Source organism: Calidris pugnax, unplaced genomic scaffold, assembly GCF_001431845.1.
Source record: "Calidris pugnax isolate Ruff unplaced genomic scaffold, ASM143184v1 scaffold8, whole genome shotgun sequence".
Classification (NCBI taxonomy): Eukaryota; Metazoa; Chordata; class Aves; order Charadriiformes; family Scolopacidae; genus Calidris; species Calidris pugnax.
In genome coordinates, this window is record NW_015090830.1 from 24,285,789 (window position 1) to 24,304,275 (window position 18,487).

The window sequence follows — 18,487 nt, forward strand, 5'->3', positions numbered from 1 at the left end:
TTACTCCTTAAGATCAATTTAATAGATACATGTTTGTCTTGTTTGCTTTTCTGAAGGGCCCTGGAGAGCAGTGCAGCCCTCCCAATCTTTCATTTCATGGTGAGCTGAAGCTCAGTGCAAAGGGATATTTTGCCCAGAGACTTCTAGAGGAGGAGAGACAGCAAGAAAGATGTTACTGCCACATTGTGCTTGTGGACCAGACTAGGAAGCGGGCTCCTGGAATCGCTGGGGACCTTCCCTTTACGCAAGCAATTTACTAGGCAGTGTATTTACTCCTTAAGATCAATTTCATAGATACATGTTTGTCTTGGCCTCATACAATGAGAAATTTTGTAGTAGACTGCACATAAGCTATGCCTTAATGCCTAAGGTAATTGAAATTCGCAGACTTGCTGTTAATTCCAATATATTCTGAACCAGGTGGAAGATTCACACCTACTACTACAAGCTCGTGTGCTTGTGGACCAGACTAGGAAGCGGGCTCCTGGAATCGCTGGGGACCTTCCCTTTACGCAAGCAATTTACTAGGCAGTGTATTTACTCCTTAAGATCAATTTCATAGATACATGTTTGTCTTGGCCTCATACAATGAGAAATTTTGTAGTAGACTGCACATAAGCTATGCCTTAATGCCTAAGGTAATTGAAATTCGCAGACTTGCTGTTAATTCCAATATATTCTGAACCAGGTGGAAGATTCACACCTACTACTACAAGCTTGGAAAGAGAGTAAGAGGTTGTTATTGTATGGCTCATTACGGGAGGCAAAGAAATTATTGGAGGCTGCCAAATAGTTTAGGAGCTCAGCGGAAAGAGAGTAAGAGGTTGTTATCGTATGGCTCATTAAGGGAGGCAAAGAAATTTTTGGAGGCTGCCAAATAGTTTAGGAGCTCAGCCATTCTTGTAGAAACATTTAAAGCACATTTTTTAGAGCTTAGTTGGTCGTTTATGTCACCAAAATTGGAGATGAAAATTTACTGAGTCTCTAGGAAGAACGTGAAAACACACCTTAAACTGCAACATCTGAAAAAATTTCTTGCTGTCAGCCATCAAGGGTTATTTGCCCAATGTAAGCAGTCTAATATTGCTGCTGTCAGCCATCGAGGGTTATTTGCCCAATGTAAGCAGTCTAATAGAGAGTTTCAGAATACAGAAAAAACAAGGTAACCTTTTAAAGAGTATGCTACTGAAGGGTGAGGCAATACTGACTTACTTCTACAGCATCAGGTCCTATTTAGGCTCTAAACAAAAGTGGCATCCAAAAGGGGAATGACTTAACTTCACACCTTTCTGCATAGCTGCTAAATTGCCAGGCTAATCCCCTATATTCAATATATAACTAGTAAAGCCTTATATCTCTTTTTCTGAAAGTTGATTCCTCATCTATTCCCGATGCTCACTTACGCTGCTGATACCCACACTTGAGCTCCCACATGCTCCAAACAGTCCATTGAAGTTCTCTGACCCAATCTGCAACACTCAGATTTCAGTGATCCACACTTTACAGGAACGAGCTAGAAAGCATTCGCTAAGCAGTCCCAGGTGTGCCCAATTATTTAGTTGTTCTTACAAGCTGATGAAACCATTAATTTTGATGTATGCTCCTCAGAAGGCCATCATGTTATTGCGTGCAGCCCAATCACCAGGCCTCCGAGAAAACAAGCAACCCAACAGATGTTAAGAGCTCATTTACTATTCGAAGGATTGTATTTCTGCCAATAATAGATGCTGTGGCATCAGCTTGCAAGTCTGGCTTTTGGACTAAGCATAAAGGAGCCCTTCAGGACAGTCCCAGGTGTGCCCAATTATTTCGTTGTTCTTGCAAGCTGATGAAACCATTAATTTTGATGTATGCTCCTCAGAAGGCCATCATGTTATTGCGTGCAGCCCAATCACCAGGCCTCCGAGAAAACAAGCAACCCAACAGATGTTAAGAGCTCATTTACTATTCGAAGGATTGTATTTCTGCCAATAATAGATGCTGTGGCATCAGCTTGCGAGTCTGGCTTTTGGGTTACTCTCTCTCAAAGAGTCATTAATATTTCTGGCAGCCTTCTGTGGCTTAACAAGTCAGCCCTGTTCTTAAACAAGCAAACTGCAAGGGACTGTAAGATGGGACCAGCTTGGACAGAGACTTAATATCTGTCTTTTCTACCTAAACATGACCTAAACCAGAACAAAATACAATCTTGCGTTGTTTCGCTATGCATGTTTAAATCAAATGTACCCCCTATACTATTCCTTAGTGCAATATTATCTCTGTTAACGTAACACCACAAAAATCAATGCACGGAAACACTAAGATGATTATTACACTATTAAAACACACACTGGTGTTAGTTTCGCTATGCATGTTTAAATCAAATGTACCCCCTATACTATTCCTTAGTGCAATATTATCTCTGTTAACGTAACACCACAAAAATCAATGCACGGAAACACTAAGATGATTATTACACTATTAAAACACACACTGGTGTTAAGCAGAGTGCATAGAACAAGACCTCAGCTTCTGGGAGTGTAGAAGAGAGTATCACTATGCATGTTTAAATCAAATGTACCCCCTATACTATTCCTTAGTGCAATATTATCTCTGTTAACGTAACACCACAAAAATCAATGCACGGAAACACTAAGATGATTATTACACTATTAAAACACACACTGGTGTTAAGCAGAGTGCATAGAACAAGACCTCAGCTTCTGGGAGTGTAGAAGAGAGTAGGCCAGACTGAATTAAGCAGGCACTGACCCAAGATGGCACAGAACCCTCTGAAGAGTCTTTGCCACACCTGACAGTGGGGGCAAGAGTACTGCATCTTCTCTTGGAGTCCACATGCTCTCAGGCAGATGTTTAGGCTTTCGTTGTTTGGCTGGAAGAAGAGGGATAACCAAAGTCTTTGGGACTTCTTGCCTCCTGAAGGCATATTTTACACCTGATCTGCGTCAGAGGCCAAAAGAAAGATAAACTATATTCATCCAGGACACAGGGAAACTCTGATGGTGCAAATGAGAGAGAGGAAAGAAGAAAATATATATATATATATATATATATATATAAAAATTATAAGACAATTTAAAAATCAAACAGAGAGAAGTTCCTGCACAGCGGTGCTGCAAATGAGCTGTGTACAACACCTTTAATTTTGAAGCTGGCAAGCATGCAGACATCCAAGCAACTACAATACAGTATAATATAGTATTCCATAATGCACAAGAGATAACTCTTATAGTATATTCTGGCTACTGCATAGTGTATCAAGCTCTCCGAGTACAGCAGCTCAAAAACACAGCACAAGCAATCCTAGCTAACTCTGAAGCCACCTTTTTAAAAAACACTTTGGCTAGATCTACACTGCATTGTGATTTAAAAAAAAAAACAAACGGAAAAAAAAAAAACCAGCCCAAAAAACAAATAAAAAAAAAAACCACCACCCTACCCTATACACCATTCTTCTAATAAATCTGACTGTGCTGTTCTCTTTTTTGGTTTTTTTGGAACAGTCTTCAAGTTACTACCTCCTAGAGTTTAGAACTCCTGTCTGACCAATGTTAAATTATGATAATAATTATAAATTATTAATATAAATTATTAGAATTTCAATATACAGAAGTATCCATTTATAACAGACCAAGCACTCGGCCACTATGAATCAATCTAGTTCTTTTGAAGTACACACAGTTATGCCAAACCACCCCAGTGGAAGATCTGATCCAGGATTTAATTAAAGAGTACATGGTTGTGCTCCTATTTTGTTTGTAGGGGGTACCACAATGTCACAGTGTCTGGAATAGCCTGACCCCTCTGGCACTGCAGAGTTACATATTAACAACAATGTGGTCTTGGGTGAAAGTTTGTGTTTACATTAAGAAACCAGCATCACTAGCCCCCTAAACCCTTTATTTTCTTTTAATTTCACTAGCAGCATTCTCAGCTGATGTAAAACAATGTCCCATTTACGTCAGCAATTGTAAGCAGATTTACGCTAATCAACGGTCTGGCCCCATTATGATTTTATCTTTAAATTTTGTACATTTACAGTTTGCTTGAAAAGACCCCTTCAAGGGCAGCTTCCATATCCCACTCACACATGTTGCCAGCATTTCATAATTTGTGATGAGATACTCATCTGAGATATTACCTGACAACATTCAGCAGCGACACAAAGGATTAGGGGAGGAAAAAGTAAGCACTATATCAACTGAAACTCAGAGGGAACTTTAAGTAAGCTGGAGGCAATCAATCAAATGACAATTTGCAAAGCAACAAGACCTAAACACAGTTGGAAATACAGATACTCAAAACCACCATAATTTTTACCTTTCTCTTCTACAAAGAATTTCTGATTTCCCACAGTGCCTCTTACACTACCAGCTGCGTGGATATTTCTTGCTTCAGAAAGGAGTTAGCACCCGTGAAATAACTTTACAAAGCACCTCGCAGAGTCTGGGCAAAACAAAGCAGCTAAACTCAACACAGGCCAGGTCCTGGGCGTGGGGATCCATCTGCAGTGTTTGAGATCTCTGTAAACACTCAGATTTCACAATACATTCTACAGAGAGTCTCTCAGAGCCCAGCTTTCATCTTCAGTTGCAATTCGCTATGGTTGGATTTGTGCCTCTGAATGTTAGCTGCAGCTGAGTGCCTCCTAATAGCCCTTTAAAAACACAAAGCCAAGAACAGCATCTATTTGAAAGATGGTTAAAATAATCCACATCCTCACAGCTGCTTTAGAAAAACATTCTACACATTTTTCCCTTACACTAAAAATATGCTAAATATTCACAAAATTTAACACACACACAGACAAAACACTTAACAAACACATACAACACATTGCAAAAGCTACTTTAGGTACTTACATCTTCCACTGTTGACTGTTGGCAAAACAAAACAGAACAAACCAAAATGATCAGCAGCCAAACCATTCCCCCAGGTATACAATCATATGTAAGCACATGAAAGTTAGTTTTTGTTAGAAAATTGTTTTGAGTTTGTGTGTGGGCATAGCCACATGTATTATATACATATCAATATGTACATGTGCATGTGTATACATACATACAGCAATTTACTATAATTTTCATACAAAAATTTCTATTATGCTTATGTTCAGCTGACCACACGAAAGACTGAAGATCAGCTAAAACCACGTTACTCATTTTTAGAACACTATAGACATTGCTCATGCAATGCTTCTAACTCAAAGAAATGTTACATTGGGAAGAGAACGTCAACATACATGACATTACAAGGAAATTGTCATTGAAAATGGCTATTCATGTAAGGACTCTGAGCAACCTACACATTGCTTTGAAATAACACAAATTGAAAATGAATGGTTTTCACTTCTTTCTTCAGAAACATGTTAGCCAGTAAAAGGTAAAAAACATAATCCTTAAAATGGAGATGTAGCAAAATTATGTGTATTTGTTTTGGTTGGTGTGAATCTATTTGTTGATCCCCAGGCATTAACTTTTTGTTTCCATGAATGCTACATTATACTTTTCACACCTATTACTCTATAAATATGGACTGGAAAGCGGGACAGACCCAGCAAACTACCCAACCTCCTTTTGGCTGCTCGGGACTTGCAAGAAGCATGTGACTCTTCAGAGGATCAATGCTTCTACACCAGAAAAGTATACGGTTCATTAAATAGTATTTTAAATGCTCCCTGAACATACCATGCTGCATGTTTAGTTTCTAAAAAGGTGACTTTTACGCACTCGAGAACAGTTTCAAATAGAAACGTGCCATTCTTAGCTTTTCTTTTCCCTCCAGTGTACATTAAATAATTAGAGACGTGCTAAATACAGAGGTCTGGCAGCACTTTCACAGGCTGCCATAAAGACACAGGCTAGTTATCCACAGCTAAGAAATGATATGACTATCTGATTTATTTCCTCTTCTTACCACAAGTGCCCCCCCATCAAAGGGGGCAACTGAGCAACTGCAAGATTGACAGGTTTACACATATTTATAAAGCCATACTGGATGGCAGCAAAACAACACTCAAAAAATGTAACCTCCCTGAACCAGATGCTCTAGCCTGGTTTGATTTATACAGGTTTAAGAGCTGGCCTTTTTTATTGCTGTATTAATATAATCTTGGGCACTATGAACATCTCGCTCATTACTCACGTCACTTTATAACTAACCTTTTGAAGTTTTAAATATTTCAACACTATGTCACATTCCAAATTTATCAGCTCATGCAATGAGCCATGGCTTTGCCAGTTTGTTACAATGGCCTGTTTGTTAATCAATGCGCTCAGGAAAATTGAGAACAAATATTTGCATTCCCCTAGGGCAGAACTAGGGTCAAAAGAACCAAAAACCCCATTTATACACACCATCACCGCCCTCTGATGTGAAAGAAAGGAATGTTCAAGGTTCAGTGATCAAAAGCAAATTAGAACGATACGTTTTCTAAAGCCATTACAGCACAGGAAACATCTTATCTTATCTATTTCATAGAAACATGACTTTTTTTAAATGGGCATTTTTATACTCTTTGACGAAAGATGCAGAGTCAAACTCACTGAGGTGTTTGGTCAGTACAAAACCATTCCAGTCATCCTACACAGTAATTAACCTGCAGAATCTACATTTCTGTGGCTACTTTGCAGTTGCTAGATGGTCCACTGGATAGTACAAAACAGCCTTGAGCAAGAGACTAAGAGCCTTTCTCCTGGTGTGGATACAAAGCACCACTCGAACTGCAATTAACTGAGCATATTTCCAAGCTTACATAAATAGGTCTCAACACCGTGGCAGTACACAAACTTCTCAGCCCACACAAAGCACAGATGAGCCAGAAACAAACTATGCCAGAACAAACAGTGATGTACTGATTCAGGGAGCCTCCTAGACCTCCTAACAAAATCCCCCAAGTATTGGAAGACGCTCTGTTCAGCTCCAAGGTAAATCCCCCTCAGCCATGGTAAGAGCAATGGAGTTCATATCCCCTGTGCATCTGGGAGTAAGTCTCGCCCCATCTAGCTGAGCTCTGGAAAGAAAAATGTTTCACTTGGGATCTGTCACAGTTTTGGGGCACTTGGATTAAGGGCCAGACCTTCAGCTGGGATAAATCAGACAATGGCATGGCCTTATCTGCCCAGGTGCTTAGCCTGTGCAGTGCTCCAAACCAGATCACACCTGTGTTGCTTCTGGATCCCAAGGATAGCTCCTACTTCTTCTTGGAGTTGCATGATGCTATACTCCATGCTGCTTATAACATACACGATGATAGGGACTGTTTAGTATGAGAAAGAGGAGGCTGAGGGGAGACCTCATCACTCTCTACAACTACTTGAAAGGACACTGTAGAGAGGTTGGTGCTGGTCTCTTCTCACAGGTAATTAGTGACAGAACGAGAGGGAATGGCTTCAAGCTCCAACAGGGTAGGTTTAGATTGAACATTAGGAAAGAATTTTTCACCGAAAGAGTGGTCGGGCATTGGAACAGGCTGCCCAGGGAGGTGGTGGAGTCACCATCCCTGGCTGTGTTTAAGGGCCGTTTAGATGCAGTGCTAAGGGACATGGTGTAGGGGAGGACTTTGTAGAGTAGGGGAGATGGTTGGACTCGATGATCCCAAGGGTCTCTTCCAACCTAGACGATTCTATGATTCTATGATTCTATGAATAATGTAGATTTTATTCAAGCAAAATAGATCCTGATACTCATTTCTATCACTGACATAACACTGCCAATTCTGACCATTTTTACCTCTCATTTGTGTATTTTCCCCAAATTCCTTAGACTCATTTAAACCAAAAGGAAGTCTCTGGCATTCACGGCTGATCAGAAGGGCCTGAACCTGTGACCAGTGACAGCTGAAGAATGAAAAGCAACCCCCCAAAACCCCCTTTTTTTTTTTTTATTTCTTTCCCCATCATTTTTAATCAAAGGTAAAAGTTGTTAACGTTTCCAGTAAGTCGATTGGGTATGCAGCAACAAGTTTTTAATGAGACTAACATGCCTCATTAAAAGCTTCGGTACCGGTATCTCTTCCCTCCCTCCCAGCCTCCCCACAGACCAGAAAGAGCAGTTACCCCACGGAACAAGGCAGGCATCTTCATCAAGGAAGAGACCAACTTTCAAGTTTGATATCAAACTCAATACAGACCATGAAATCTCCAGTGGCACAAACCAAAGCCTCTACAAGTCTTTCTGTTGCTCCAAAATCCATTAAATCCATCTGTAAGCAAGCTGTTAATTAACATACTCAGAATTACACAGTTCAGGTATACAGAACTATATAAAGAGAAATTTTATTAATTCACAGGCCCAGTTAAAATGTAAGCTGTGTCCTTTTTTCTAACTGATGTCTGGTCAGTTCTCTGATTCCTCCTGGTATTAGATTATGAACACTCAGGAAGAGTATCTGTTTTGTATGTCTTGTTGTGCTAATTATGTTACCAAGATACTAAATACCAAACAATGACATATTAAATTTAACTATTAAAGATCTTGCTCAGGAGATTAAAGATGGATATCACGTTTTTTAATATTTGCATTTTGATAGTCTTGTTACACTTAAAGTAGAATTCCTAAGTAATTCAGCATCACAAAATGAGAAATTCCTTAATCTGTCTGTGACACCAGCAGTAGAAGAAATCAAACTGGTCGGATTTGGTGTAGCAAGAGGGTTTATCTTTGCATATTGGCACAGGAATATGAAGCGGACCTTTATATACAATTTATTTCCAGACATACAAGTATTTTGCTTACAGTACCCTTGGGCATCACAAATCACATTTGTTTCTTTCTAGGTCTTAGAAAAAAATTAGGAAAGAACATCCTGTGAAGATAGATTGTTTTGGCACCAAATGGCTGTAATTTGCACGTGCTAGGATCATTTCTAGTATCTATTTGCACAATCTCTTACTCTCACAAGAATATCTCCTGTACAGAGAAAATATCAATGAATTGACAGTTAAAAGTCAAAGTGAATCAAGAGTCCACTCATTGAAAAAATGACAAGTTTTTTCTTATAATTAGACATGTACATTATTTGTCAGATATGATAAATGCTGGGTTTGAAATAAACAATAATTATAAATACAAGGATTTTTCATAAGAAAGTACTTGGAAAAAATATGCAAGTATGTTAGGTACAAGGTATAGTCAGCATAAATATAACAAAATAATTTGTGAAATCAAGACTACATTATAAACTTCCAAAATTCAATTTTACTAATTAATCCAATCATACTACTGTTGACAGATGAGTGGTGACTCCACTGTCTAGTAACAAAGATGACCTTAAGAAGAAACAATTGCCATAAATGATACTAAAACAATTGACTTCTAAAATATGGAGGAACAGAGGGAAGCAGAGAAATGGCAGCTCCTCAAAAAACTTTTATAGCACCATTTCAGATGCTTTTTTTGGTTTTTGAAAATTCTGATGGTAAATTCAGATCTACCAAGTCTCAAACATTGTATTTTCCACCTTGCATCTCCCTGTCATGGTGCCCACCTCTTCTCTCTGCACCGGACAACTAAGGAACCCTTCCTGGTCCAGGATCTCACCAAGAATGCAGCGGCCAACTGACCTAAGCTGTGATCTGCCAATTAACCATATCAGGCCCACAAGACCCAACAGTGGTACTAAGCTGATGTGCTGCAGCTGGAGACCACCAGTAGAAGGCACATTCTGCCAGTCACAGTTTTGTTCTGTAGTCACACTTCCCCATAGGAACAGACACACTCTGTGAAGTTCCATAGCAAGCTAACACACTCTGCTCCATGTCCTAGCACATGGCTGTGCCACCCAGTGTGTGACCAAAGTGAGGACTGACAGGCACTGGGTCAGAAAAAGCTAAAAAGTTTCAAAATGCTCAAACACTCATTCAAACCCTCATAATTATCAAGTGTTTTCACTAGAGAGAGATGTTCGAGGCTTGCATGTCAATACAAATATTCAGGTCATACATGTATGAAAGCTTTGAGGAAACTTTCCTAAACCTCTGAAGAATCTTTAGTAAAAAGACAAATACTCCTCCAAAGATGACCACACATAAACCACCTGATAAAAGAAGCAGCTGCAATTGAAAGAGAACTATGGGACAATAAAATATGTTTATGTAAAACAGTGGAAAAAAGTGATGAATCACTGGAAAAATGTGACCAGGACACAACGATTACATGTGAGGCAGCAGACCTGGAGAAGGGTACCCAGGCTGAATATGGGAAGAACCTGAATCTGGAAAAGTAGGACAAGACCCAGGGGGTGGTGGGAAGAGAGTCTTGAGTGCATCCCTTGCACCAGGGCCCCTGACACAGAATCTGACAGTCCAAGAGTCATACGCAGCCACTTGTAACGCTAAATGACAGCACTCTGGAGTGAACCCACCACTCAAAGAACTGGGTGAAGAAACCCTTCCTCCATGAGCCACACACTTGGCCTACAACCAACCAGCTCTTACAACATCCATGTTCATACTTACTGCCCTACAGCACTTCCCAGTCGATGGGTAATAATGTTATAAACACACCGTAAGTAGGAAAACGTTATAAAATTGTGGACCAGGATGTTTTCATCACTTAAACATCATAGAAGAGAGCGGTGAACCTAAGGAAAGGAGTCTACATCATTCTTATCTCTCTACAGTATAGATCTAATTCTTGATGTGCCTTATGAAGAAAAGACATGAATTTTCTTAAATAACTTTATAAATGCTTTACTAGAGTATAAGTCAGTAAAAAAATTCAAATGGAACACAAATGACAATGAGTCTTAAGCAGCACAAAAAATACGTGTGTCAGAGCTTGCCACAAAATCACCTTGTCCTAGGAGCCTAGGAGAAAAAGTGAAGTGCAGACAAAAAACCTCAAAGTTTTCACTACCTAAGAAAATCTGCCTGCTATCAACAAAGGGCAAATCTATCCATATGGTCAGTAAGGCAGCTTAATGCAGGTCTGCTATGAACTTTTGGTAATTCATGCTGTTTCATACAATCACTATAACCTTCCTTTTTTCTTTCAGTTGCTAGAGTCTCATTCTTCAGTATCAAAATGCATCTGCTTTTCTTAGGTGCCTGCAATTCTTTGCTTTTACAATAACACATTGCAAAGTCTGTTTACTTCAGTGCGTTCAAAAAACTGTTGGCCATGAGAAGTCAAAGAAGAAAGGAGGTTTCAGCTGAACACATTTTTGTAAAACAAAGATTTTAAAACAAGTAGTTGCCTACAGGATTTGCAAACCCAAAAACTCAGTTAATTCCTCAGCAGCTTACCCTGCCCCAATGACAAGTAAAATTCATCCTTTTGAGTGTACAGGGAGAGACCACCTAGATCAGAGATGGTGTTTAGAGAAATAGAAATGTCTGTACTTTACACATTATAATTGGAACATAACATTCAGTACCTTTTACAAACAATTAAGCTTATAATAAACAAACGGTAACTCTGTTGATCCATACTTCCTCAGGAGATTAATTGTTAGATTCCTCAAGCACATCATTTAAAATGTATTTGTACTTGCAGATCACCTTCAGTACAAAAGGGATCTCTCTTGCAAAACAAGAAGCTCCGTTGCCAAAAGAAGTGATGGATGGAAACATACCCAAGAAATAGTTTGTACCAAAGCTTTAATTTGGGTCAAGATGAAATCTTTTTACTACTTTCCCTACCAGTAACAGGTAAAAAGCTTTGAGACACATTATTACGGTGTGAGAGCTCTGCCATTTAAAACATGCTTCTAGGTCAAGCATCCTTCTTTCACCCTTACTGCTGTCCCTGGTTGAAAGAGGGAGAAGGCAGAAATGTGAACTTCATCTCCACCCCTGCTCTCTCTCCAAAAACTCTAAGCTCCGATGGGATGTGACAATTCCAGGGAATTAGCTTGTTGCAGAGGCCATTAAATAGAAATGGAAAAACCAGACTTTTCCTAGGAAACTTGCTCCAGCCTTCCAGGCAGAACAACTATCACCATGCTACAGTGCAAGAGACATGTCATCACTTATCTGCCAGGATGAACAGCGAAACAGAAGGGAAAGAGTCAGTAAAATGCTTGAGCCAGAAGGGGAGCAAAGTACAAGCAGGCAAGAAAGTGCCTGATACACATAACGATGGATGAAGCTAAAAGAGACAGAGATGTGGCTTTAAAATCCCACCAGCTCTAGCAGCATGCAGCAGGGGATAACTTGTGAGGGTGTGCTGGATAATTGCTCAAATGCTACTGCATCAAGACTATCTCAGAAACGAGAGAACTAAAACTGGATGTTAATGTGGAACTAAGCAAATTGCAGACTGATATTCTGAAGTGAAAAGGATCTTGGAGGCCTCTCCCATTATCATAGAATCACAGAATGATTCTCTCCTGTTATATATATGAATCTCTCCCATTATAAACTTCCTTTCTTCTGCACAGTTACCAGTTTTCTCTTAAGCTATTCCCTTCATCACATGCATAAGTACGACAGTCTGAGGAAGATTTCCAAAAGCAAAAATGGTATCAAGGCATCTATCAAATCCAGTGACTGTTGAAGCACCCCAACTACCACTGGTATTTTTGCAAAACCATCAGTATCCCATCTCCTTCCTGACCCTGGGCACAGCTCAAAGTCTACTGAAGTCAGTGATCACTAAACTACAGGCATCACAGGAACTGACACTACTGGAACTCCTGCTGCTTAGAAACATTTAATAAATGTTCAGCTTCATTTTCATGCACTTTTATCATAAATCACATCATCCTGCAATAAGATGTCAGAGTGACCCTCCCTCGTTCATTATCCTAAACTGATACTGGTTTATACACAATGCTTCACCCAGAAGAATAGGGCTGTAATTTCAAGTCCATATCTGGGGTAGATCAGTGAAAAAAAAAGTAGCTGCTTTCCAATGGCTGAGCATTTGGCCCATTTATTTCAGTTTTTTGTAGGTCTTAGGCTGGTAAAAAGCTAGATTTTAAGAAAATAGACACTGGATTAAAGAAATCGATCATTGATATCAGAAATATTAACAGATAATGAGATTATTTCATTGAAGAACACCTTGAAACCTGATTCGTATCAGTAGTAGACTGACTATTGGCTTTTTAAATAGTAGTTTTTTTGAAAGACCCAATTCTGATTGATGGTTGGACCTCACAGACCAAGATAGCATTTATTTTGCAAGATTTTAAAAGTGGTATTATTACTGTCATGCTTCAACTATTCTTAAAACAATGCTTACTTTTAAAAGAAGAGCCTTCAAAATTAAACTGCTCCGTGCAGTTTACAGGGGTAACAGGGCATATCAGAGAGAAGTAATACTGCTCTCAAATGTTAAATCTCATCCTTACAAGAACAGACACTAAAGGATTTCATTAGATGAGTTCTCAGAATCCATGAGATGGAGAACTTTCCTTAATTATTTTTTTCCTCCCCCCTGACCTTGGAAAGAAGACAAATGTATTTCTGATGGACTACTTATTCTGTCTTGTCACTCCACGAGAAAAGTGAGAAGAGACTTTAGTAAGAAATTAATGCTTTATACTTACTATCTATTTTTCTTTATGAATGTAGGTCACTGTATGTACACCATATCTTAAATATGATTTTTTTCTTGGTTAATTCTAGTTTGACACACATTTCCTAGTTACATGCAAATTTAAAGTAATTGAGATGCTGCCTTCAAAGAAAAACATTAAAGTACTACCAAAAGCAGATGTCAAACATTTGGCAGTTTAACTAACACAAAAGAAAACCTCCAGCTGCATACAAATACTGAATGTACAGCTGCTGCATAAAGTTCTCTTCTTTTTGCCTTCCTCCTTACTAACCAGAATCAGAACTAGATATTTGGCATTGCTTTACTGGAGAAAAACCTGCACCGAGTAGCACTTATCAGATAGGAAATGCCAAATTAAATGTGCTTCATACAACCAGAGCCAACCCTTGTACCTAAGAATGATGATATCAACTTCAAATCACTGAACACGAATTTCTCAACCACTATTTCTGTGCTATGTTTTTAAAGCTTTCAGATCCTTGATCTATGCCACTATGCAGGTACCACCAGGCCAGCATCAATTTGCTTCTAAAATTTGGTCTAGGGCAAGCCAGCTCCAAGACCATCTCCTTCTGTGGGCAACAAAAAATCCTGCATTCCTAACACACCACCAGCACTCAGGAGTATTATGGCACAAGGTGTAATTTCCAAATTCACATTGCTGTGCTTGAAGGACTGAGCCATAAATTTCCTTTTTAGCAATATTGTCCTTCACACATGCACTGATTTTTTTTTTTTCTTCTTTTAATGAAACAAAGAGGGAGGATTTTAATTCTGAAATTCAATCTAAAATAATGCCTTATGAAAGCAAAATACCAGCTAGCATCTAAAACTGCTACTAGGCTCCATGGAAAAACACAATTTTTTTTGTGTGCTGATGAAAATCTAGAAGAATCAAAGAGAATACTGCTGCCCCTCCTGGTCCTAAAACACATCTAGGCTTTTGATCTCTAAGTGAATGCCTGGAAAAAAAGTAAAACCAGAACTTGCTTCCTCACATTATTTTAGCATAAATACATTTAGGCATTAAAACTTCTGTTATTGGCCTCCTGAAAGTTCAGTCCGAAGACTAAATCATTAGAGCATGAAAACAATTGTGCTATTCATAAACCGAGATAAAAATCTGTAGACTATTACTAGGTTTCATCTCATTTTTATGACTCCTCTCCCTACATGAATCAATCAGACAAAGTTAAACTCAACATGGGGAGTTAAGCTCTCCACAGAGACGGTGGAGATTGCAAACATAAGTCAAATAGGAAGAAAGAAAGCTGAGATAATGGATGGTTTATACCAACTCACTTTGAAGCCCTGAGAGATGGCTGAATGTGTTAAGATAATATATGAGCACTGATTCCAAAAGAAATAACAAAAGCCTCTTTTACCAAAAATGCAACTGTAAGTGAAAAACCCCCAACTTCTACAATTACTTCTCTAACTGCACATAATTTCTATTATATCAAGAATCTTCCAAGGATTTGCAGCAAAATTATCAACCTTAAAACTAGCCTTAAAGTAACAAGCCTGTGGTTGTCCTGATAACTAGCAGTATCAGGAGACTTGGTTAAAAGTCTTCCATGAAGAAAACCACCTGTTCAGCAAAGGGCACATGGAATTGCTCACACTGTGCACTATTAATGGGAGTCACACATGCAAACCACTGCATTTTCAGAAATAATCAGAAGCAATTTCCTCAGGTTCTTTTTCTTGTCCGAGATAGGTAGGAATAATTTTCTTTTTTATCCAGATATTGTTTTAGCATAAAATATGGTGCTACCCACACATTCAAGTATTCAGGAAAAATAGTAAAGACTGGTCATACATCCAAAGGTGGGACTTTTGGTTCAGAACTATTTTATGTGTTGAAGGTTCAGGTAAGTGCAATACTGCTACCGTGCAACAAATTTACCTCCTCCTCCAAATTATAATCTCTTACTTAGATCACAATTAAAAGTGAGATGAATTACTTGATTCTCTGCCTGTGCACCCTGCAAGTCATTAGTTTCAGTAAGATTCACAAAACTTGATCAGAGGAGACTCAGGACTGGAATAAGAAAATGCTGGAGGTCAAAAATGGAATTTATGAATTAAAGACATGGGAAAGCTTATATAGTGCAAATGTGAAGGTGTGTTGCTCAGTTTTATAAACATGTCACCAACAGAAAATAATACTGCTGTCTCATCAGTGCTTAATTAACTTTTCCTATCTCTTTCTTCTGTAAAAAAGACCCAGAACAACAGGGAGACATGAATGGCCACAAAAAACCAACAAAACTATCTCTACAATGTTCTGGTCAATTGCATAAATAAACAAACTGGGAAAAAAATTCAACTTAGAGTAAATTTATATGGTACTTGTAGCAGTAGTATATCAAATCGGCAACTCAAATTTGATCTTCCTATTGATTGTGCCCATTTGAAAGAAAAAAAATACAGGTTACAAAGTTAGAATCCACTATAAAATGCAGGTGTCATATTTAATAACCTCTGAGTAAGAAGTATCTGAGTATCACAGTAAAATGTCATTTGGGCACAAAGGCCTCAATTTGGAGGGTCTGAGGTGTTCTACTGTCTGAATACACCTGCTACACAAACCATTAAATTGCTGGACACGTGGCATGAATGCACAAGGCAAAAGAAACTGAAAAACAAGTGAGCTGATGTGTCTTGTCCGGTAGAAGATATAGTTCAAATGTTTGTTAGGAATCATTGCTGTCTCCATACACAATAAAATAGTAAAACTAATGCAGTCACGCATCTCACAAAAATCCACTGAGTGTTTTTGAAGCCTGTAGCCATCTCCTCAGGCTGTAACATCACACTGAGAAACAGGTGAAGAGAAACAGGTGAGCTTAAAGAATTATGGACTAGAAATAGTTAGAAGTTTACAACTGATACTGGCAGTAGCTGGGAAAAGCATTTCAAGCGAGTGAGATTTTTTCAAACAAAAATGTCCCTTCTCCAGGGAAAATACCAAGTTTTGAAGAAAAATTCCTGGTCCAAAACTCCCAAAATTCTCATTCCCACCATCTTTTTCTATATGAAAGAAGGCTCCCTTAGGTTTATGATCAGATCCAATGAAGACAACAGGAGGTTTTCTTTACTGAAAGTTTTTAACTGGATGTAGCAATTCGGAAAGCTCAGTGGAAGACAATCAGTGCTTCATGCTCAGAGCAATCACAGTAGTAATCACTGAAATAGTATGTTCAGAATGGTAGATAATGGTATTATTATTAAACATAATAAATATATATAAAAAAATTCAGGCATAAATGCAGGCATGTCACTAACATTAACTGCAGGCTGACTTCTGAAATATTTCAGGCATCCTACCTCATTATTGATTTCAGCAGGTTTTTTCTTTGTTTCTCCAATGTCCAAATAGCTGTGGAAGGAAAACAGTTGATTATTTACAGAAGCATCTAACTTGCATAATACAAATATTTCTAAACTTTTTTCGTACACGAAGCTTTTAAAATTTATCATGCCTCAAAATAACATAAAAAAATAACTAATTCAAGATTTTAATGAAGGAGTGTTAACGTAAATCTGTAGGCCAGCCCTCTGGACTAATACAAAAGACAGGGAAGAATTAACCATCTACCTTCAAGTCACTGTTAATTAGAATAGACCATCAATAACTGCCTTGTCAGAAAGAAGCTCACCTACTACTGTGAGGTGGATCAATAAATCTCAGCACAATATCAACTTACCACAGTTTTCAAGGTCATCACCTTGCCTCTTAGTTTCTCTCAGTAAGTCTCTGATAGATTTAAAGCTTTTTTCAGCACTCATGTTTAACCCAGGGCATCAGCTAAAGTTTCAAAGGATCTACACCACTTGTGTTTCAACAGGACGTGGACACATCTGAACACTGTATATCCTGGTTTCTCGTGAGTGTGATGAACCAATAGCTTTTTCACCACTATTTTACAAACAGACAAAATACAAGCCTCAACTGGACAAGAAAGGGTGTATTTTGATACACCTATTTGAACAATACTGCTCTACACCAGAATACATATGTACTCTCCACCAGAGTACAAATTCCCACAAAAACATTGCATTAACACAAAATTGTTAAAACACAGAGTGATGGATTAGCTGTACATTGTCTTTCCAAAGAAAGGGAATTAAATAAGCCTTCAAGCATGAGTAACCCATAGACTGGCAAAAAGGCAGTCTATGTCTTTCCAGGCCTTTCCAGTCTGTCCAGGTACCCAGATGACACTAACTCCTGTCCCTTGTCAGCACTCTGAGAGCCATGACTGGTTCCTCTCATGAATGTAGCTGCTGGTACTGCAAGATCTCAGCACTGTAGGAAGAGATACCTTCTTGGACAGTTATAACTCAGTGGAGCAGCACGTTTCAGCACCTTCTACCAAGAGCTAAACATGAGAACAACAATGGCTGGGGCATCTATTCTACTCTGGGAGCATCTAACCCAACATCAGGTGATGGGCATTTGTTACAAGTTCTCCCTATTCCCACTTTCAGTGGGAAAACACTGGTGCTTTGCCAGGTTTTTAAGACTAGAAGACCCTATTTGAGAAGATCAGGCGTACCTGATGGCAACATCAGTGCAGGCTCACCAAAAGCATCTATAGCTTTCCAGTAAGGTCAGGCTCTGTAGCTAATGACTGGGATAAGATTTGTTTGGCAGAGGAAACTTTCCTGCCTGGCCAAACATGAGAATTCATGGGACCTGGGAACCCAGAAAAAAAACCCAACACATCATTCATTCTTTGAAGGAATGGCAATCATTTATCAAAGGACCACAGAACGGTCACAAGGATTTCAAGGCTTCTTGAAATGTGTAGGGACAAGAGGACACAGTAAGGCTTCCAGGCAATGCTTGAAAGTGAATGTCAATGCTTGGGAAGGGTAAATGTAGCAATGTAGGACAATGTTTAAAAACAAAGTGTCCCAGCTTCCTGTTTAAAAACAAATAAAAACAACTGCAAGCTTCTCCACGTGAGGA

General features: G+C 38.8%; 1 protein-coding gene across 1 annotated transcript in view; it reads right to left on the bottom strand.

Moving 5' to 3' along the window:
* Nucleotides 1–18,487, bottom strand: part of DCDC2 (doublecortin domain containing 2) — a 51,528-nt gene that overhangs the window by 28,973 nt on the left and 4,068 nt on the right. The window contains exon 2 of the mRNA XM_014940790.1: nt 16,840–16,891. Coding sequence (XP_014796276.1) covers nt 16,840–16,891 — 52 coding nt within the window. The remainder of the gene's footprint in view (nt 1–16,839; nt 16,892–18,487) is intronic.